At 36.6% G+C, this 23,124-nt stretch overlaps 3 protein-coding genes across 5 annotated transcripts; 1 reads left to right on the top strand and 2 right to left on the bottom strand.

The window, feature by feature from the left end:
• The first annotated feature begins 540 nt into the window (after positions 1 to 540).
• Positions 541 to 14,294, top strand: LOC120769696 (clavesin-1). 2 transcript variants are annotated; one of them, XM_040096823.1, is made up of 4 exons: positions 541 to 699; positions 996 to 1,271; positions 12,260 to 12,721; positions 13,853 to 14,224. In XM_040096823.1, exons 2-4 carry the CDS (start codon positions 1,035 to 1,037, stop codon positions 14,033 to 14,035), a joined length of 882 nt encoding a protein of 293 aa, XP_039952757.1. In that variant the 5' UTR covers positions 541 to 699; positions 996 to 1,034; the 3' UTR covers positions 14,036 to 14,224. The 2 variants fall into 2 exon arrangements, with proteins under 2 accessions (XP_039952757.1, XP_039952758.1); XM_040096824.1 differs by having other exon boundaries at positions 692 to 765; positions 13,853 to 14,294.
• LOC120769694 (dihydrolipoyllysine-residue acetyltransferase component of pyruvate dehydrogenase complex, mitochondrial) lies at positions 14,291 to 18,487 on the bottom strand. 2 transcript variants are annotated; one of them, XM_040096821.1, is made up of 9 exons: positions 18,427 to 18,487; positions 18,105 to 18,244; positions 16,927 to 17,111; positions 16,469 to 16,867; positions 16,155 to 16,375; positions 15,935 to 16,083; positions 15,658 to 15,857; positions 15,490 to 15,592; positions 14,291 to 15,419 (listed from the first exon to the last, which is right to left on the bottom strand). In XM_040096821.1, exons 2-9 carry the CDS (start codon positions 18,233 to 18,235, stop codon positions 15,290 to 15,292), a joined length of 1,518 nt encoding a protein of 505 aa, XP_039952755.1. In that variant the 5' UTR covers positions 18,236 to 18,244; positions 18,427 to 18,487; the 3' UTR covers positions 14,291 to 15,289. The 2 variants fall into 2 exon arrangements, with proteins under 2 accessions (XP_039952755.1, XP_039952754.1); XM_040096820.1 differs by having other exon boundaries at positions 18,363 to 18,459.
• Positions 18,488 to 18,790: 303 nt separating this feature from the next.
• On the bottom strand, positions 18,791 to 21,697 carry LOC120768601 (zinc finger protein 626-like). Its single transcript, XM_040095363.1, has 4 exons — positions 21,452 to 21,697; positions 20,361 to 21,389; positions 19,952 to 20,304; positions 18,791 to 19,887 (listed from the first exon to the last, which is right to left on the bottom strand). The coding sequence occupies exons 1-4, from the start codon at positions 21,626 to 21,628 to the stop codon at positions 19,752 to 19,754; spliced, it is 1,695 nt and encodes a 564-aa protein (XP_039951297.1). The 5' UTR covers positions 21,629 to 21,697; the 3' UTR covers positions 18,791 to 19,751.
• Positions 21,698 to 23,124: the final 1,427 nt, after the last annotated feature.

Genomic DNA, 23,124 nt, shown 5'->3' with positions numbered 1-23,124 from the left:
TTATTTTTTTTTAATGTGGAAAACTCTTTTCTGAATCAACAAGTTTATTTGTTGTCAAATTTACTTTTGTTTTTTTTTATAAAATTTGTTTTTTTTTTTATAAAATTCTTGGTTTTATTTAAAATTATTTGAATGATTTGTTGAAACAAAATTCTTAAAGTTGATATTAAACAATTGGTCGCCGCTAGCTCATTGGGTTATTACTTAGTCAGCGCTACTACTAACATCAGAAACCATTCAAGCCTGTATACCTAACACTACGCTCGCCGCTATCAGCTAAAATTTCGGCGTTCAACGCCTCTGAGACCGGGCGTCAAACAACAACAACATACTTATCATTAAACAAAAACTCACAAGACGCCACAGCGACCATCGCGTTTGACTAAGCAGCGCGTCTGCTAAGCCGCGACGCCAACGCCAACACCGATGCCGGTTGAACGTCGATCGTTGATCGTCTTTTAGCATTCATCAACAAGCGAAGCGAACTTGCAAGGCTCCCAAATAGCAAAGCAAATTTCAGTTCACTCAAATGTGCCGACGGATGTGGAAGTGTAAATACGCCATACTTGTTTAGTACTTTTAAACCGTTGAATTTCAAAAGCGCACATCAAAAACTAACGCCCTCAATTGGAGTGTGTACCCTAGAAGAGTGCGCATAAAAACAAACAAACGTGAAACGTAAATTGTTTACAATTACAGGTGATTACTTTTTGCACGCTGACAATACGCAAAGGCACGCACGTCTACGTTGAGTGATCCTCGAATGTTAGTTTCCGTAAACAAATTATGGTTTATCTTTAAAACGCATCTTGATAATTGCAGTGCATTAAATTTGTAGACAATTTTAAGTCTAGTTAATTTTTCGACTCTTCGTACATTAAAAGCAATAAAGTTACTGACTGCCAACGTCGTGCGTGTACCATAGAAATAGAAAAAAACAAAAAAAAAACTTAACAACTTTTGCGCTCATAATAAAAATTCCCGATTCTCCGCAGTTACCAACCAACAACAAAAGCAAACACACATCACATAACATGTCGAATGCGAACAGCGAGGAAGCGTTCAATATACGCATTGGTTACTTGAAACCCGAAACGGTAGAGATCGCCAAAAATGAGCTGCGCGAGACGCCCGAAGTCAAAGAGGCCGCGATCAAGGAGCTGCGCGAACTCCTGCATGCTGCCACAGATATTAATTACAAAGATGACGATGAATTTCTAGTGATATTTCTACGTGCTTGCCATTTCTATCCACAGAGCGCGCTCGAAAAGGTAGGTCAAGTGAAAAATCGAAAAGGTTTAAGGACGGTGTGCTGGCGGTGCAAAAGAACACTGAAATAGCAGCCAAAAACAAAAACATTGAAAATACATACATAAAACATTACTTTTCATTTGTGCGGCAAAAACAATTGTGTAGCATAATAAATCACAGAAATGCCGAAATTGAGAATATGCAAATTTCCGTAGACGATATAGTTAATACTTAGCATGGCGCAAGTGCATACATACTAATTAGTTCTCGATCGCATACGAAGGTGACGCTGATGATAACTCAAAAAGTTTAAGGCATGACAGCAGAATATACATGCATACGTACATGTGCATTGAATGCCATTGAATATTTTGTTATACTTAACATTTTCTTTGAATGTTTATTAATACGTACTTAAGCACACAGTGAGCGACAAAAGTTGGTTTGTTTAAGGGATTACGTGGGTTTTCTGCGGAAAAAGCAGCCTTTTTTCAACAATTTTTTCTCATATAAAAAATTAAATATTTTATTCGAATTTTTTAGTGTTACAAACACTATTAACAAAGAAATTCTGAAATTTTTGAAAAAAAAATTGTAAACTCGGCCTTTGTGACGCCATTTCCGGTGAGCCCTTCGAAAAAAAAGATGCGCCGTGTTGGCAGAATAACTCTTTTTACGATCACCTAAAGTGAAAAAATACGTGTTTTCGTTAAAACCTTAACTTAGAACTTAAAATTTCAGTGAAAATTTCGCGATATTTTTTTTTTTTCAAATGATAGTAGTCGAAAAAAAATTCCTTCGTCCAAGTCTTTATGCATTGTAACTCAAAGACCTGTGTAAAATTTCATGAAAATCGGTTGAGTAGTTCTCGAGAAATCTTGCCAACCAATATCAAAAACACACTTTCGAGAAAAAAGCGTTTAAAGATGGCGGACTTAGCCTTGCTAGCCTCGAGCGCACAAGTCTCAAGGCTGTATCGCCGAAACTATTACTTGGATTAACTTGAAAATTTAGGACAGCAGCCTAGAGGTGTTTTTGAATTTAATAAGACATAAAACACTCGATTTTGAAACCCGTAAGCTCATGTAACCCCTTAAAATATGCCTTTTTCTTTATTTGACTTATGTTTTCTTTCCAAAAAATATACATAAAGAAGTAACAGGCTACAAACTCTCTTTTTATTAAGCTCTTTTTATTAAGCTCCGAAAGCGAATTTTGTTTTATCTCTTCGATCGACTTTCTCGCCTTCAAAGTAAACCCCACGAGATGTAATAAGGCCAACGTTTTTTCCATTCCTCGTATCACTTTTCATAAGCACTTTTTAGGAAGCTCCTTAAGCGAATTTTGTTTTATATTTTCGATCGACTGAAAACGGGTTCCACGGAGCAGCAATTTCCGTTTGGCGAACAAGAAAAAATCACACGAATCCAAATCTGGTGAGTACGGTGATTGATCGATGGTCTTCATTGCGTTTTCGCAACAATGTTGCTAAGGAGAGTATTATAGTTTTGTTCACATAACGGTTGTTTGTAAGTCCTAAAACTAAAAGAGTCAGAATAGGGTTATATATACCAAAGTGATCAGGGTGACGAGTAGAGTCGAAATCCGGATGTCTGTCAGTCCGTCCGTCCGTCTGTCCGTCCGTCCGTCCGCCCGTGCAAGCTGTAACTTGAGTAAAAATTGAGATATCATGATGAAACTTGGTACACGTATTCCTTGGCTCCATAAGAAGGTTAAGTTCGAAGATGGGCAAAATCGGCCCACTGCCACGCCCACAAAATGGCGGAAACCGAAAACCTATAAAGTGTCATAACTAAGCCATAAATAAAGATATTAAAGTGAAATTTGGCACAAAGGATCGCATTAGGGAGGGACATTTGGAAGTAATTTTTTTGTAAAAGTGGGCGTGGCCCCGCCCCCTACTAAGTTTTTTGTACATATCTCGGAAACTATTATAGCTATGTCAACCAAACTCTACAGAGTCGTTTTCTTCAGGTATTTCCATATACAGTTCAAAAATGGAAGAAATCGGATAATAACCACGCCCACCTCCCATACAAAGGTTATGTTCAAAATCACTAAAAGTGCGTTAACCGACTAACAAAAACGTCAGAAACACTAAATTTTACGGAAGAAGTGGCAGAAGGAAGCTGCCCCCAGGCTTTTTTTAAAATTGAAAATGAAGCGTGGCGCCGCCCACTTATGGACCAAGAAGCATATCTCAGGAGCTACTAGACCGATTTCAATGAAATTCGGTATAGTAATGTTTTCTTAACACCCTGATGACATGTAACGAAATATGGCTGAAATCGGCTCACAACCACGCCTTCTTCCAATATAAAGCTATTTTGAATTCCATCTGATGCCTCTTTTGTATAATACGAGTATAAACATTAGAACCAATGATGATAGCGGAATAAAACTTTACACAAATACGGTATTTGAAAAATATGTAAATGACGTATTATGAAATCTCGATTATCACTTTACCATGCGAGAGTATAAAATGTTCGGTGACACCCGAACTTAGCCCTTCCTTACTTGTTGGCTTTAAATTCGGTCACAATCGTGGTTCTTTTTGAAAAAAACTTAGCTTTACCGAAATATACAGCAAAATCATTCGAGTCGACTCGCGAGAGATGTCGAACATTTGCCTGACAAGCACCATATCTTTCACTTTCTTAATATTCTCATCAATTGAAGAGGTCGAACGTCGTCCAGATCGGGTCATGTCTTCAACAATCTCTCGACCGTCTTTGAAGGCTTTGTACCATCCGTAGGCTTGTGTTTTTGATAAAGCCTAAACACCGCAAGCCTTTTGCAATATTCGCAACGATTTCGCACACGAAATTTAGTTAGAAATACAAAATTTGAGACAAATTCTTTGTTCGATATTTTTATCCCACTTAACTGGTTAACAGATCGCGCTGATATTTGGCATAGTAATTAAGGGCAGTCATATCAACTTAGCAGAATAAATTGCTGTTTCAAAACAAAATTTTGCTTCAATATTTGGATTCCTTAATAAGTTGTTTGTAAGTATAAGTCTAGACACTTATACATCCCGGATCTATGTACATACATATGCACATTTGAAGAATTTCTTCCGCTTTATACATATATACACATTTATATTTTGAGACTGCTGATTAGATCATACCCATTTAGACCGTAAATTGTAATTTTTGCGGGTTCAAGGAACTGCTTTATCAACTCACTTAGTTTTTAACAAAGTAAAAGTTTCAGAAAGTATGCCACTTTGTAGCACTCAATCATCCAGATACTAACAGCAACAAAGTATCAAATGTTAAAAGCACAAAGCTAAAGGGTTATCAGTCTCAGTTTAGATAAGAGAGCGATCAGCTTCGAATACAGCAGAAAATGTTAGTTTAAATATAAGATCAATACAAAGGCAAATCAAAAATAAATACTACAAAATAAGTAGAATTATGAAACAAATGTGTCTCGGGGTTTATAGGCCTCAATAACAGTAAATTTTCCATCTTGCATACATAGACACATACATATGTATGTATTTATGAGACAGCAGCTGTTTAAAATTATTATTCTTTTTCGTTATTTTCGCAAGCGAAGAGCTGATAAGCAGACGAATTGTAATACGAAAAATATTTATTATTGTTTACTAGCTTTAATTACATAAAGAATATGCATATGGCAAAAATGTGATATACAGCAATCCCTGTAGGAATTTTGAATTTTTGGTTACATGGGTTTCCTCGAACAAAGCAAGGCTTACTTTCAATTTATTTTTCTTACAAAAAAAAACAAATAAATTCTGAAATTTTTGAAAAAAAATATTTTAAACTCCGCCTTGGCAGGATACCTCCTTAAATGATCATCTAAAGTGAAAAAAATTCATGTTTTAGTTAAAACCTTAACTTAGGACTTGGACATAGGAAAAAAACTGTATTTTTGGCCGACATTCTTACAAAAAAATTAAAATTTCAGTGAAAATTACGACACTTTTTTTTGAAAATAGTTGTAATCGAAAAAAATCCTTCGTCCAAGTCTTTAAGAATTGTATCTCAAAGACCTATGTAAAATTTCATGAAAATCGGTTGAGTAGTTCTCGAGAAATCTTGCCAAGCTACTTCAAAAACACAGTTTCGAGAAATATGCGTTTAAAAATGGCGCACTTAGCCTAGCTAGCCTCGAGAGTAACTTCTCTAGGTGGTATCTCCGAAACTATTACTCAGATCAACATGAAAATTTAGGACATTATTTCAGAGGTGTTGTTGAATTTAATACGTCATTAAACAAATTTTTTAAAACCCGTAAACCCATTAACCCCTTAAGTGAATATATAGTTGAACGCGAGCACTCAACTTTTCAGGGCCGTATTTCCAAAACTATTACTCCGATCAACTTGGGAAAACAATATTCTTTAATTTGTTAATTAAATAATTATAGTTATAATATATAATTTGAATTAAACAGTACAATAAAAAAATAATAATATTTTGAAGCCGTGAAACCCATGTAATCTGTTAAAAAATTAGAATCCGAACATTTAAAAAAAATTTATGATGAAAATGTTTAGTAAATAAGACTACAAATATTATAATATTAAAAAAAATACTTTTCACTCAGGCAAACTTTTCCTACAGGGTACCAATATTGCAAAAAAACAACCTCTGATTTGTTGAAATCATTTTGCATTATTAACTTCATATAGGCATATGGCATTTATAGACAAAAAATAAAACAGTTATTTGATTGCATATAGTATTATTTATATATAGTACGATTATAAATATATTAATTAACATATTTACAAATTTTTATTAGAGCATTACGTGCAAAGTACTTTGTGATTATTTCAATATATATTTGATAGGTGTTTGTATTAATCAGTGCAATTTTTAAATAGAACTATACTTGTGTATACACACAAACATACATACATACATACAAATATTGAAATTTATACTATGCGGCTTGTCCACACTTATTAATCTTCGAAACGATCTTGTTGTTAAGTACGTCTTGTAGTCAACGCGATCGAATTTTACTAATAAGCAAGCCAAGCTGAGGTTATGGAGTTCGTTTTTATACAAAGTACGTATGTATGTATGTATACATATGTGTATATTCACCAATACATACTTACTGCAATTACTACGTTAACTACGTGCGCAGAATTTCTGCAAGTTGTTTTGAGCAACTAAGTAATCGCATTGGTAATTCATTATTCCAGTACCACGACATTGCAAGATTTCAAGAGCTTGGCTTAACAAAAGGTTTAGTAGGTAGTGCAGTTGTAAAAGTCACAAAAAAATAGAAATATGTGAAATATTATGAAAATTTCCCACATATGTATAATTAATGAATTACTTTTTTTTTGCAAAAATCCACTAAATATGTTTTCCAAAAAAATTTGGTTACAAATCTGATGATGATCTGTACTGATATCTCGAAAATCCAATTGGAAGAAAGGATAAAGAAAATAAAAAAAAATATTTTTGGGGAATGTTTTTACCATTCGAAAGAACATGCTTTGGCATGCGGCTACGTCGCAGATGGTCCATCCGTTGAGTCCAATTTTCGATGACTCATTCGAGCATTTCGATTGGTAACTGGCGAATGACACGCGTGATGTTTGCTCCAAATCCTGAATTGAAACGGGATTAACCGCAAAGGCTTTAGACTTTATTTTTCCCCACAGGAGAAAGTCTAACGGTGTGATATCACACGATCTTGATGGCCAATCGACCGGCTCAAAGCGTGAAATTATTTGCTCACTGAAGTGTTCGCTCAATAAAACCATTGATTGATGCGATGTGTAGAAAGTGGCTCTGTCTTATTAAACCAAATTTCGCTGAGATCACGAGCTTCCATTCAGGCATCAAATAGACGGTTCCGTTCACCGACACATTTTTGAAAAAATATGTACCGATGATTCCACCGGCCTACAAACCACAGCAAACCGTTGTTTTTTCTGTAAGAAATGGCAGCTCTTGAATGTTTTGAGGTTTGTGTTCGTCCCAAATACGGCAATTTTACTTGCTTACATACCCATTGATATAGAGAAGGGTCTCATTGCTTAACAAAATTTAAATCGAAAACGTTGGATCGTTGGATCTTCTAGGAACTTTTCAAGAGCTCACCGAGCGAAGCCATGTTTTATACGCTTTCAATTTAAGATCTCGACGTAAAATGCGACAAGTCGTTTGGCGTGGAATCGATTCTCCACGGTCTATTTCTCTCAGCTAAGGCTGCTATATTTTCGAAAGATAAACCGCTTTTAACCCTCAAAAATTCAACCGCCTTTCCATTTTTCCGACCTCAGATCGGCAATAAATTATTTTTTTACTCAGATAGACTTTTTTAATACAATTCCTTTATGCAATCGCGGTTAAAACTTTGCACCTTATAAGATGGCATCTGACAGTACCCTCGTTGTTGTTGTAGTGGCAAAAAATAAGATCCCTGAAGTATTTCGCAGGAATGCTGCCGAGTTGATAGTTCTTGGCTGATCCCTTCTGGTCACGTAAACCCGACTGTTGTAGATCGGTCAGCCCTTGTCAAATTTGGTTTGGTAGAAGGTAGTATCGCCTCAACTAGTAAGACAACCCTAAGCTGATCTATATTAAGCCAAATTCACATGGACTCAGGTTTGCCGAAGAAACTCAGTAGTTTTTAGTGTTTATTTCAAAGCTTCACACAGTCTCAGGTTCGAGAAAAAAACAAGGGAGCTTAGTGGAATTGAACTAGAAGGGATCAGGTTTGATAGTAACCCAATTCCCTTAAATAATATCCCCATTATTTTACGCAATATTTGTTTTAGTAGACCTGGTTGTTTTAAAGCATACTGATCCAAGTCCGATCTGATCTGAAACTAAGCCTGTCGAAACCTAGTTCGATTTTAAATACATTCTAAAGAGAGTGTGAAATATGTAGGGTTCTTCTCCTTGAAGATCTTGACTCTATGTGATTCCCAGAAAATAAGAAAACGATGAAACGCCATTTGAAATGGCCGAAGAGCTTTTAAAAGCTCAACAAACATCTTTTAACCAATGAATTGCATAGAGTGGATTTTTGAAAGAATACCAAAGTTTCCCTGGTCTCAAAGCGTCGCCTGAGTGTAATACAACACTCATCAAAACAAAAGTCAAGCCCATGACCAGAACCAACAGTGTGTCATTATGTAAGACCTTCAGCTTCATAAATTTAGGACATTTGGCTGTTAAAATAGGGCCACAAAAGTTAAAGGGTATCAGTATAGAGTTCAATGTTCCGTTAAAATATATTTTTCTACGCATAAATACGTACACTATTACCTACACATATTAGTGTAATAAATATGTACATACTTATGTATTATAAAGATATTAGGCGCTTATGAATTGCAAGATATCGAAAGCTTTATTAGCGAGTTACGCTTAGCGCTGCCAGCCAAAGAGGGTTTACGACGCGATTATAAATTATACGTACAAACATATTAGCTGAAGTGCGCGGATGGATAATACAGCAGAGCTGACCAAGGTGTACTAAAACAAAATAAAAAGTAATTAGCCATTGACCATTGACCACGAGTGTACATATCTATATACATATGTATGTATGTATGTACATGAGTATTGCGTGTCATAAATATTTTGATAACAAAATTTTTGGCCTTTGTACATATTCATATATGTACATACATGAGTGTGCAGTAAGGCCCCATATATGGGCCAACAATTATCAGCTTCTTAGCCAACAATTAAAAACAGCGGCGGCCTGCCACTGTGTACCACATCTATAAATATATACATACGAGTACAAACAACGAAACGTTAAACCAAATTTTAACTGTTTTCATGCAAATTCGCATTAGTATGTGTTTGTACGCATGTGAGTAAGTGCGCGGAAGCGTCTTTAGCCGTTAAATCAGCGTTGCGTTTGCGCGGAAGCCAGTCAGTCATACAAATACATATATATGTACATATGTATGTCTATATAGCGTCTATTAAACGTCATTTTCTGTGTCGTTCTTGACCAAGACCTCAATTAAGCCGCTTTGTTGTATTTGCTTATGTCTAGCTTCTGCTCCCATACTCTCGCTCGTATGCTAGCGTATTGGGCTGCACGCGTTATACATACATATTTGCATATTAGCAACACGCGTACACACATTTGTATGTATGTATGTGTGTCGACATGTAGAATCTTATTCTATATTCCATTCGGTGTTTGCCGCTTCATCTGTATGTATGAAGCGCCACGCATCAGTTAGTTAGTTGTGTCATTTTGTCGGTTGCATAATGCAGGCCAACCGCCTTGCCTTTGACAAGGTAAACAACCATTGGCAATGCAGTGATTTATATAAATATGTTTGTATTATACTCAATGACTTGTTTAAAAAGAACCTACAGAACTTTAACATTCGCATAAATGGACAGATTTGCCGGCATAATGAAGTATAGGGTTGTGGATAATTAATTTAAATAACGCACAATTTCATTATAAAAAGTATTGATGCAAAATTTTTCATGCATTTGTTTTGCAAAAACTAAATTTCGGTATTTCAAAATGTTAATTTCGGGATCCCGATTTTTTCGGGATCATATGGTCTATTATTATTAAATAATCAGTAAAAAATAACCGAATTTATTACTTTTTAAATAAATTTAAATTTCGGGATTTTAAAATGTTAATTTCGGGATCCCGATACTTTTCGGCATCATATAGAATATTATTATTTAATAATCTGTAAAACAACAACCGAATTTCTTATTTTTAAATAAAATTAAATTTCAGGATTTCGAAACTTGTCGGGGCCCTCTGAATTATTCTTACTACATGCATAAATAACACCAAAACTGATATAACATGATCTATTCATAATTAAAGTAGAAATTTCAATTAACAAACTTATCTTAATTTATTTTCGGGATTTTAAAATTTTACTTCCGGGATACCGATATTTTTCGGGACCACTGAACTATTATTATTATTCTATAACCAGTAAAAAATAACCGAATTTATCTCGAATACATAAATTAACATTTCGTGATCACGAAACTTGTCGGGATCCCTTGAACCATAGTTACTATACGCGCATAAATGAAAAACGAAATAATTTAAACAAAATGGACAGAATATGAAACATTCAATATTAAAGCCATATGTACATGTGATGTGATTTGAAAGTCGCAAAGTGACTTCATAGTCGCATAGTGACTTCATGTTAAGCTGGCTGCCTGCTGGTACTATAAAAGAGAAGCAGGCACAGTGCTTAGGTGACATTCGCGTCTCAATGTGATGTTATTTGAAAGTCGCAAAGTGACTTCATGTTAAGCTGGCTGCCTGCTGGCTCTATAAAAGAGAAACAGGCACAGTGCCCAGCCAGTGCTTAGGTGACATTCGCGTCTCAATGTGATGTTATTTGAAAGTCATAAAGTGACTTCATGTTAAGCTGGCTGCCTGCTGGCTCTATAAAAGAGAAACAGGCACAGTGCCCAGCCAGTGCTTAGGTGACATTCGCGTCTCAATGTGATGTTATTTGAAAGTCATAAAGTGACTTCATGTTAAGCTGGCTGCCTGCTGCCTCCATAAAAGAAAAACAGGCACAGTGCCCAGCCAGTGCTTAGGTGACATTCGCGTCTCAATGTGATGTTATTTGAAAGTCATAAAGTGACTTCATGTTAAGCTGGCTGCCTGCTGGCTCTATAAAAGAGAAACAGGCACAGTGCCCAGCCAGTGCTTAGGTGACATTCGCGTCTCAATGTGATGTTATTTGAAAGTCATAAAGTGACTTCATGTTAAGCTGGCTGCCTGCTGGCTCTATAAAAGAGAAACAGGCACAGTGCCCAGCCAGTGCTTAGGTGACATTCGCGTCTCAATGTGATGTTATTTGAAAGTCATAAAGTGACTTCATGTTAAGCTGGCTGCCTGCTGGCTCTATAAAAGAGAAACAGGCACAGTGCCCAGCCAGTGCTTAGGTGACATTCGCGTCTCAATGTGATGTTTTTGAAAGTCATAAAGTGACTTCATGTTAAGCTGGCTGCCTGCTGGCTCTATAAAAGAGAAACAGGCACAGTGCCCAGCCAGTGCTTAGGTGACATTCGCGTCTCAATGTGATGTTATTTGAAAGTCGCAAAGTGACTTCATGTTAAGCTGGCTGCCTGCTGGTTCTATAAAAAAGAAGCAGGCACCGTGTCTATCCAGTGCTGAGGTGGCATTCGCGTCTCGATGGGAAGTTATTTAAAAGTCACAAGATGACTTCATGCTAAGCTGGCTGCTAGCTAGTTAGCATCTATATGTAGTATGGATTTCATGATTTCTCTAATGGGTTCCCTTACGTCCCCATGGTTTCTTCTTCTTCTCTACTGGCGTAGACACCGCTTACTCTGTTATAGCCGCGTTTTCATTGAGGGCGTTTTTACGTGGCGGGTCCGAAACCCAGCGCACAACCCTGTGGAGGGACTGTTCGCCTTTACTTTAGCTTGCCTTCAAACGGATGTTCTTTGGCTACCCCGAGGATACTTGGTCTTAGACCGGAAGTCGTGAGCTGTTTGAGCCATATGTAAAAGAATCGTTTCTGGCCACTCTCAAGTGAATGGCAATCAGAGAACTTTCCTCATTTGCGTGAATTCTACACATTACTCCATCCTCCTCCCAATGGCTTACAGATAATTTAATTTGATTGCCAGGAATCCAAATATCTAATTAGAATTTATTCTAGTAATGCTTGATTTTTAAAATTACCAATGTTAAAGACTACAGAAGCTAAATTGACCTACATTCCGGATCAAACGAACTATGTCATCAGCCAAGTAGTGTATTTCACTTCACAATGAACTTAGATGTGACCCAGCTCTTCAAGCTCAGTTCTGAAACTGAGATTCCGTTAGACATTCTATCGACTGAATATTAGAATAAGCATGCGTTTTGAAAGCGACAACCTTTGGAACCACGACTTAACTTATATAACATTCATTTATCTGCAATAGAACAACATTTCATCCGAAATCAATTTAAATACATGCTATTTCCATTCCAGATGCGCACAACAGCCGCTTTCCGCAAAGATAATGCCGCGCTTGTCCATGGTCTACTCATAGAACAGCTCAAGGATATATTCATACAATACGGTATTGTGAATGTTTTGAAGAATTGCGATCAGCATGGACGTCGTGTAATGATTGTGAATTGTGGTGAACTATGGGATCCCAATTCGGTGCCGTCCGATGATGTTTTCCGCATGTTGTATATGGTGCATATTGCCGCCCAACTCGAGCCGGAAACACAAGTGCGCGGTGTCGTATGCATAATGGACTTTGACGGGCTGTCAATGAAGCAGGTCAAAGCTCTGTCGCCCACTTTCTCGAAACGTCTACTCACCTTTATACAGGATGCTATGCCGCTGCGTATGAAGGAGGTGCATTTTGTGAAACAACCTTTCATCTTTAAATTGGTGTGGGCGCTCTTCAAGCCATTCGTACGCGAGAAGCTCAACAAGCGGGTAAGCGGGGAGGAATTTTTATACATAATTTTGTTTATTATTTGAACGGGCGGTGGATACTTGGAGGTCGGTATTAGTCTACATTTAGTTAGTAGTTAGTAACAACCAAAAAGATAAATCGGAGATTCAATAAAGACCCGTTTGTCTTTCTGACTATACATATGCGGACTAGTACTTCAGTTTTTGAGATGTGATTGTCTCCCCAAGAAAATGTATATTCGTCGGAATAGCCGATATCGGCCCACTATAGCCCATAACTTCCATACAAACTGACCGATCAACATCAATTTCTTGTATGGCATTCGCCAAATCTTATTTCAATATCCGAACATATTGATCAAATCGGATCAGTATGACATATAGCTTCCATTTAAACAGACCAATCAAAATCAAGCTTTTGTACGGACAACTTTTTTATTTGACAAGATATCTTCGATGTTATCATTTGGCATAAATTATTGTCCAAAACATCGCACAATTTCCGAAAATGTGGTTCGGATCGGACCACTACTCAAGTTCCGTTCCCACGACGGTAAGGTCTCCGTAGCCGGATTGGAGTGGGTTTTCATCCGGGCAAGGACTGTCAATTATGCAGAATTCTGCTGTTACAATAACAATAAGAGCTCGAGTTGCCATCTAGATTAATGGCAGATTAAACTACTTCTTATCCGAAATCGACTCCGACATACCAAATATATGTTCATTGAACCCAACTAATCTAACATCCCTCGCACGACAGTCGGGTCTACTTAACCGAAACGGACCCGGATTTTTATCAGAATTCTGCCGCTACAACAACAACACCCTCTCCTTATGCTCCAACCCCGTAGAAACATCAGGTTTCCTGGACTTACCGTTACATGACTTCGATGACAACCAACCCGAATATAACCTTAGATAACCGCTCGAACAACAACCTTAAACCCAAAATAAAGCTAAGAATAAGAGATTTTATACAGTTTTGTGCTATAAGAAATGCTGCTATGTGGGCTTGAGATGTTTTTTCTTGTATTTGAAGACAGAATATACTACGAACGTACTCTTGCAAAGAAACCAAGCTTACAGCCGTGTCTAATACTTACATTTTGAAATTCATATCAAGCAAATAAATATTTTTTTTTTATTTCACAGATGCATTTCCACGGTAGCGATATGAAGTCACTGCAGAAGTTCCTCTCGCCTGAAATCCTGCCCGAAAACTACAAAGGTACACAACCGAAAATCGATTACGGCGGTGCCGATTGGTTCACGCCGCTAGAGAAACATGCCGATTTTGTTAGAGAATGGTCTGAGCTGGGTCCAGCGAAGTGGTAAACCAATGAGTATCACAGCGTGCAATACTTGCTACAACCAAAGGCTGTACATTCCTTCTCTCTCTCTCTCTCTCTCTCGCTTGCTTGAAGAACAAAAACTAAACAAATGCAAAAATTTGTTTGTTGAGAAAAAAAAAATACATTAAACGCCGGCTTTTGCTAAATATGCGTCTTTCACATACACATGTAATTACTAAGCATTATTCCATTTTTTTCTATTATACTACAATTTAGAGTAAATAAAAGTGTTACAAAATAAATTCATCTTTCATTTGTCTAGTTGTGTATTTCCCTTCATTTGCTTTTTGACTATTCACTTTTCTACATTTTGTTATTTATTCATTTAAATTACAACAGCAATGCTGGACTGTCAGTTACCTTAAGGACCAAGTATTCGCGAATAACGAATAACGACTATTTGTTGTTATAATAAATGAACCAAACAGGAAAAAAATTTAATTAATAATAATATTTCATAAATTATTAAATGAGTTGCAGCAACAATGTTCTGCTCCAATTAGCCATGCGCTCCATGCGTGCGCTCGTGAATTGTCGTGTGGACGCGGCGATTTTCGTTTATATAACTGTACATAAATTACATACATATTGTGTACTGTCGCCTTATCATTGACAAATGATTTATTATATTGAAATATTTTAACATCTGATTTGGCGCTTACATTGTATGTGGTAACATGTGTGAGATATCAATGCAACAACAAGTAATGCATATTTTCATATTTTCTTCTTTACGGCAGTTCTTTTGCTCTATTTTCAATATCATTCTTTACTTTGTGGGGCACACCAAGTCTATTTTACAAATTGCTGTGTTTTCTTTTCATACATACATACTATGTATGTATATATTAATTGTTGTTCTAATTTAATTAGCAAAACAAAATTAAGGAAAACGGAACTAAATTAAAACAAACAATCACATATGAGCTGATTCAAAACCAATTAAGTCATAATTAAAAATAAAGCAAAAAAAAAATAAATCCACATAATCGCGTATAATTCAACATACACAACAAAGCTCTCTCCGGTGGTAAATTTCTATATGCTGTGGGACCAAAATGTGTGGAGCGCACCAGCGCCAACGTAGAAATATTGTGATGGCCGTTACGTTGTACGCTTGTGTGCAGAATTTCTATTTTTCTTCGCTACCTATACATTCGTTGGTCATTATAATGGATTACGCTTAACTGAATGTGGGTGTATGTATTTATGAAGGTATTTTTTAGTGGTGCTAAACTTAAAGAATCATTGTCTGTGGATCCTCTATGAAGTCACGGAAGTATTGCAGCCATTTGGCAGCAACAGCGCCATCCACTGTTCTATGATCCGCACTTAAAGTGACATTCATTACGCTGACTTCGCGGAAACTGCAAGCAGAAATTAAATTACAGATTTTACTTAACCGTTTCCTAATAAGTAGTGCTAGCATATAATTACCCCTTAAGGCTATCGGGGTCGAGTATCAACTTCTTCGTTGTGGCGCCAATTGCCAAAATGCAGGATTGTGGCGGATTGATGACGGCGGCGAATTGTGAAACGCCTGCAATTTATATTTATTTATGTTAATTAAGGATTGTCGTAAATAGCAATATTTTGCATACGCACCCATCATGCCGAGATTGGATACGCAAACGGTACCACCCTGGAATTCCTGAGGCTTCAATTTATTTTCTCTGGCCTTGGCAGCTAATGACTTGGTATCTTTTGAGATATCAATTACACCTTTACGGTCGGCGCCGAAAACAATTGGCGTAATTAAGCCGGTATCAGTGGAGACGGCCATTGATACATCGACGTTGTCGAATCTGCACGTAAAATATATGCAAGTAGTGTTCGCAGTGCTGCAGTATTTCATTGTATGTAAAGCGCTTGTGCTACTTACTGTCTAATCACGCTTTCCATCCAATAGGAATTGGATTCCGGCACTTTGCGGCATGCAGTGGCAGTGGCTTTAATGATAAAATCATTGACCGACACACGTACACCTTGTTTCTCATATTTCTTATTGACCTTCTCTCGTAGTTTCAGCAACTGGCAAATATAACAAGCAGATTTTCGTATAATAAAAAAAGTATATAACAAACAATGACTGTGTTACATACATTGTCCATTTGACATTCCATGGTCACATAATAGTGCGGTATTTGCTGTTTCGACTCCTTTAGACGTTTCGCAATTACGCCGCGCACATTTGAAACCGGTATATCAATGTAGCCTCCTTGGGGTGCAGCCGGTGCTGCGTGTGCGCCGACCGCGGGTGCGGCTGCTGCCATGCCTGCAAGATCACTAGATTTTATTGAGCCATAGATGCCGCTGCCTGCACCTGCATGCGGGATTTACAAAAAAAATAAAAAGCCAATTAGTAAGCAAACAAGAAGTGTATTAGATTTTAACAAAGGGATGTATAGAACGAAACCTTGCAATCGTAGACTCTGTGCTTCGGCCAGTTTTTTTGCCATTGGACTGGCGTACACACGTTCGCCGCGTTGCTCTACGGCTGTCATGGGCTTACCACCGACAGGTGCGGCGGCCACAGGTGCTGGTGCTGCAGCTGGTGGTGGTGGTGGCGGTGCTACTGGTGCAGCTGCTGCTGGTGGTGGTGCTGCTGCAGCTGGTTTTGCTGCTGCTGGTGCACTGTCAACAAAGTCCTTGAATGCTGCCACATCTTCTTGATTTTGCACAATAATGCAAACCAATTTACCGATAGCTACATCTTTGGTACCAGCTTGTACGACAATTTTGGCCAAGTAGCCCTCCTCAGGTGTTTCGAAGCCCATTGTAGCCTTGTCAGTTTCGATTTCAGCCAAGAGATCACCTGCAAACATTTGAAGTGGTAACGGTGACTTTTCAAAACGTTTCATATATCTTATTTACCTTCGTTCAATTTGTCGCCCTCTTTCTTCTCCCAACTAATAATGGTACCCTGTTCCATAGTGGGCGAAAGAGCTGGTAGTGGCACTTTGATGTGCGACGGCAGGTCGGCGTAGTTTCGTGCAAAATTCGTACTCCACATACCCAACGGCTTTGTAACGGTTGCCACATGGTTCTTGGGCCCAAGCCTAGGTGCGAAAAAAAGTTACATATGTTTATTGCAATAAATACGACATTGGTAGGGTTATAAAAAAAATTGTGATCTTCCCCCTCCATAAATTCTATCATACATATGTATGTATATTATATTAGGTATACTGGTACCATATATGGTATCTACTGTAAAACCGCATTTCTTTTAAGTAAAAATGAGTATAGAAAGATCTATCGGTCGGTATATGCCATCGTAGTACGATCTAAACAATTTATACGGAGATTGTACCGTTACCTTGTATAATAACCAAATCCAAAATTCGTAAGGATATCTAGTAAAATGAAAAAGATTTCCATAAAAGGATGTTTTCAGATCGATATGTCAAAAGCTAATTCGCGTATATAAAGACAGACGGAGAGACAGATGGGAATGGCTAATTCGTCTCAACTCGTCTCGTAAACATTTATAACCTTTTTTAAGGGTCTCCGACCTTTCTATTTGGGTGTTACAAAATTCAGGGTAGAGTAGAGAGTATTTTTTAACATTTTAGATGTACATGCTATGTTGTGCGTCACGAGTACGAAAACAGCTATACAAATTCAAATACATAATGTTTATGTCATAAGAATTGTTTAAAAGTATGTACATTTACATATACTTGTACATACATAGATGCAAAAAGTTCTATGAACGTAGAAAAAAGTCGAGAATGCCATTATCAGTAGCATACATATCGTGACGACATTTTTTTGATAGCTATGAACTACCTTAAGCATCTCATCCCACCACCTGCTAGTTAGATTGTATGTAAATAAATATATTGCTTTTTCAATTAATTTAAAAACTCAACATTATAACTAATTCCTTTCATTTACGCTAATGTCAGTTTGTGTTTGACATTCTCTATATTTTTTTTGGTTTTTGCAATCAGCACAAATCATCAGCCGAGGTTACACAATCAGCTTTCTAACCTTAAAACGTCATCAGAGCATCACTAACTCCGTTTGATATTATAAATGAGACGCACCTGAGTGTCTGTAGCTTCCTTGCCGTTTGTGCGCCCATAACACGTACGGCTTCACGTGCTGATCTTGCTCGTGCCAGCGCTGTTCCACGCAGTATTACGAGTTCGTTGCGTGCTGCAATTGTCCTCAACATCTTGACGCACTAAAGTTACACGCAAACAAATTATTGAACTATCGAATTAAATCAATTCAAAGGAAATACAGCTAAAATGTTTCTACAATATTTAGCCGCACAAATTTGTTGCAAAAATACCGCCCACCTTATTAAAATACAGTTTTTTAGATCGAAATTAATTTAGTGATAATTGCGCTACTCACACCAACCTTTCTAGGAAGGTTACATACACACCGCAAATCGAATCGAACTGAATTTCAAGAATGAAAAGGGAAACGTCAAATTAGAAAATTTATCAGCAGAGGTGGTAAATAGAGTTGCCAATGCTTTTCAAATCAAATGACATTGAAACAACACTGTTGTAATCAGGCGTACAGGACAAAATTAAATTAATTTATTAAATGTATGCTAATTTTATAAAATGCGCAACTTATAAACTATGATGAGCCGCTAGAATTTGTTACGTTAACCAAAATAATATGATTTAACTGTTTTAATATCCGTTAAACTTATGGTACTAAATATGAAAATGCATCTGTTATAGAACTGTCATTCAAAATTATAGCAAAAATATAGGATTTAAAATTTATTTTTTATGGCAATAACTAAAGATTTTGAACAAAAACTATTAACTGCCGTATTAAATTTAAGAATAGAGCAGATCTTTTTCTCTTATCACGCACATACAGATAAAGTGTGCCGTGCGAGCGTATGGCTGCTAGTTACTTTCCATTTATATAAGTTCAAGGCCACTCGTTATCATCATGTTTCAGACAAGTACACATACATATGTAGCCATTTATGAATAACTTGAAATCATAATTAAATCTAGGAAACGCAACAAATGACTTTCAAAAGTTTTTGATAAAAACAAACATACTCCTGATTAACATTTATTATAATATATTGCAATAAAAAATATTAACTTAGTGAAATAATTTAAGACTATGACTTATCACTACGATCAGGCATATGTATGTACATATGTAATTATGTCTGATTCTCCTATAAATATATTTCAATACATACTGACAATTTTGGTATGCTTAAGTGAGGCTTTAAAAAGAGCATTTCAATCCGTTGTATAAAGTGGCTTCTTTTTATACATTTACAATAACAGCAGACGTTTTAGTCATTAAAAATTAAGACTTAGTTTTAAACACGTAAACTAGAAATATAGTAGCCATTAATATGTATCAATCATCATAGACATAAGTGAATGTAGGTTGCATGTGTATACCCATTGACCCAGTTATCAATTCTTGGTATTATATTGTCTGTTATTTAGTCATCATCAGGTCGCCGGCCAAGAGTAATCACTTGAGCACAATCACAGCTTTGAAAAAGTAAGGACATTAATACTCACAAAGTTTGTTAATGTTGAACAAGGAAATACCGCACACACTTATTTATTATTCCCTGCATATTTTTATGTTTCGTTGTTGTTGTTGAAGCGGCAGAAAACATTCCTGAAGTAATTTCGAGGAATGGCGCCGAATTGACAACATTGGATAAAAATCCGGGCCCGCTCCGTTTACTTAGACCCGACTGTCGTAGGAACGGTGTTGTGTTTCTCCTTTACAACTGATTGAAGGTTCGGTTTTTTGCCGGAAGAAAAGTTTCCACTTTGTTTACATACCACGGGCAGAAGATTCTCAGCTGTGCGGGTACTGCAAATTAAATGATTTTTATAAATTTTGTTTTATATTAAATATATATATTTTTTTAACTTACACTGTTTTTAAAACCGCTAATTTAGGGATATTTTTAGTGAACTTCTTTTCTCCGGAAGCCTCTAAGGCCGCAAATTCTTCGGGATGAAACTTTCTTTTGTGAGTGCGACAATTTGAGCCATGTGCAAACGTTTTGTCACAGAAGTCACATGAATATGGCTTTAAACCACTATGAAGTAATAAGTGAGTTTTTAAAGTTTTCGCTCGTTTGAATTCGCGCCCACAATAATCGCACTTATGACGCATCTCATCAGAATGCACAAGCATATGACGATTCAAGGTTACACGCGAATTCAATTCTAAACCACATTCGCTGCATATATGTTTATGATCGCTGTGCATTTCCATATGATTCTGCAAATATTCTTTATAGTAACTTATGCATACCCTTTAATGTTTGCAGTACGTACCTTCAAACGTGCTTGAGTTTTAAATCCTTTCTTACAAATCTCACATTCAAAAGGGGCATAGTCCGTATGTTTAAGCATGTGCTCCCGCAGTGTAGTTTCGGTGTGCGTACCTTCACCACATTCTTCGCAAATGAACGGGCGAATTTCTTCATGCACAAACTTAATATGACGAAATACATATTCTTTCGTTTGGAATTTTCGGTCACATTGTGGACATGGATATATTTTCTTCTCTGCTACAGGTCGATGTATCTTAAGGTGTCGTTTTAAATTGAATTTAGATTTGAAAGTTCTGGAACATTGTGGACAAGAAATGATGCTAGGTAGTGTTTCAACACCATGTTTTTTCCTCATATGTATAAGATAATTGCTACTTTTTTTGAAATGGAGTGTGCAATCGTTACAAAAGTGTTTGTTTACATTCGATTCCTCATCCGAAGAACTTTTACGCTTTTTCAGACGATGGATTTTGCTATATACTTTGCTAGTAACTTCTGAGTTATTGTCTTTTATGCTATTACTTGGAAATTCAGTACTATCTACTTTGTTAGTATGATTCTCAACTGCGCCAATGGGATCTTGGAATTCACTATTATATTTACTTAGGCGTTCACTACTACCTACTTCATTAGAAAGATTTTCAACTGCATCACCAATGGGATCCTGGAATTCACTATTAAATTCGATGTCTTTAAGAAATATACCACTCTGTAACTCGTCCGTTATTACTTCACTTTTTATAATACTATCCAATGATTTATGTTCAATTATTTCGGGTGCATCAGCAACAAAAATATTTTCAATAGATGGTTTGGTATCCGATATGTTCAACAAATATAACTCATACCCAAGTAGTTTATATTTTTCTCGGATAACCCGAAAATCTTCAGCTTTTCTGTGACCAGAATTTTGAATTTCGTGGTACATACTCTGTACTCTGTTCACTTGATTTGTGAATTTCGACAAGGTCGAAACCGATGAAAAGCATTGTGCACAAAGCCAATGTGGTAAATTTTCATTTTGCCGTATCTAAACAATATAAGACAAATACAGCAATTATTTAAATACAGTTTAATTATGCATATAGTTACATGAATTTTAAAAAACTCCGCTATGAAATCTACAAGTTCGTTTGTGTCAACTGGAGTTTGTTTTTGCTCTGCATATATATTGATATTTCGTACATCGTCTTTAGCACAGAGTCTACACCAAAATTGCCATTCGGTTTCGGCAAAATTACTTCTGAAATCTTCAAATGTGTTAGACATAGTAGAAAATTTTATACTTTTAATATTAAGTTGCTTGTATTTGTTCTTGAGAAATATATGGTATATAAACCACAGTATATATAGTAGATAACCTTTTCGTGGTAGCTTTCTGAGGGGTGAATAGCGGCCATCTTGGATTTTCAGAGCTAGCAACGCAGTGCTGTATATATTAAGGCGTAAATACTTAGCAAATTTATTCTATTAAATAACAAAAACTATAAATATTGTGTTCATTCACCGTCGAACTGTCATCGTAACCGGTTGCTTTTCGCTCTGTGCTTATTGAGTTTGTTAAAACGGTATAACGGTTTGTTCTGCGTTTATATTACGCTCGTGCTTTGTTTGTGAAGATTAATTTTTTTTATCGTTTTATATCTTTTCAATCACTTAATTTTCTTAATTTGTTAAAGCTAAAATTCGCGTTTTACTACTTAATGGCCCTAGAGACCTGGAAATTAGAGAGGATAATAGGTTTTTCCCTATTATCTCCAATAATGAAAAAGAAAGAAAAAACCAAATCCGATCACGTTAGACCCAATTTCCAGAATTACCAGTCTCAAACACAGGATGATCCAAAATTTTTAGTCATGTCATCGCTGGACGACAACAAGCCATAATTCGTCATCATGCTTCGCTACGTATAAAAGGTATTCAAGCAAAATCAGTAAGAAGTAAAAGTAAAGTTACTGAGCTACGTGATGGTATACCTACTGCTCTTTGTAAATAACTGCTCAAAAGCAACTATACCATTTGCTTTCTGCAAAAGAATTTTACCTGGCGGAGGTCGCTATCAATGTCAAGCTTCATAATACTTTGAATACGGTTAAAGGCACCATATACGCCCCATTCCTGAATAACTTATCAGAAGAAGATATTGTTGATGGTCTAAAGGAGCAAGGTGTTTCTGCTGTACATAAGTTTTCACGAATTGCTGATGGCTCCCGTAATCCTACGGGTGTAGTTTTATTAACTTTTGATAAATACAAACTTCCTGAAAGAATTGATGTTGCCTGGAGGAACCTCACTGTCCATCCGTATTACCCTAATCCTTTGCGTTGTAAGCAATGTCAATTAATTGGCCACACAGCAAAATACTGCCGTAATTCACAGCTAGCATGTGTCTCATGCAACCTCCTTCCGATCATACCTCACCTGCTGAGATAGCAAGAGAATAATGTGTGCAAATTACTCGGGCGACCACCCGGCATCATCTAATGCTTGCCCTAAATATCAACAATCCAAAGAAATATTAAAAATTAAAACTATTTATAAATGTAGTATGCGTGAGCTGTTACCAAGTATAAAATTCGAATTTCTCTCATACAACTTCCTAATGCAAACTCTTTTTGCCTCTATATTTAAAATTTCCTAACCAATACTAATCAAATCAATAATGAAACAACACCTAATAACAAATCCAACAATCCCCTACCAAAACTAATCTAACAACAACTACAGACATCAATTCCATCCCTAAACAATCCCTTCCAACCCAT

Source organism: Bactrocera tryoni, chromosome 2 (assembly GCF_016617805.1).
Source record: "Bactrocera tryoni isolate S06 chromosome 2, CSIRO_BtryS06_freeze2, whole genome shotgun sequence".
NCBI classification, from domain to species: Eukaryota; Metazoa; Arthropoda; class Insecta; order Diptera; family Tephritidae; genus Bactrocera; species Bactrocera tryoni.
Note: the sequence above shows the minus strand (reverse complement) of the source record. Positions and strands in the feature narration are given on the sequence as shown.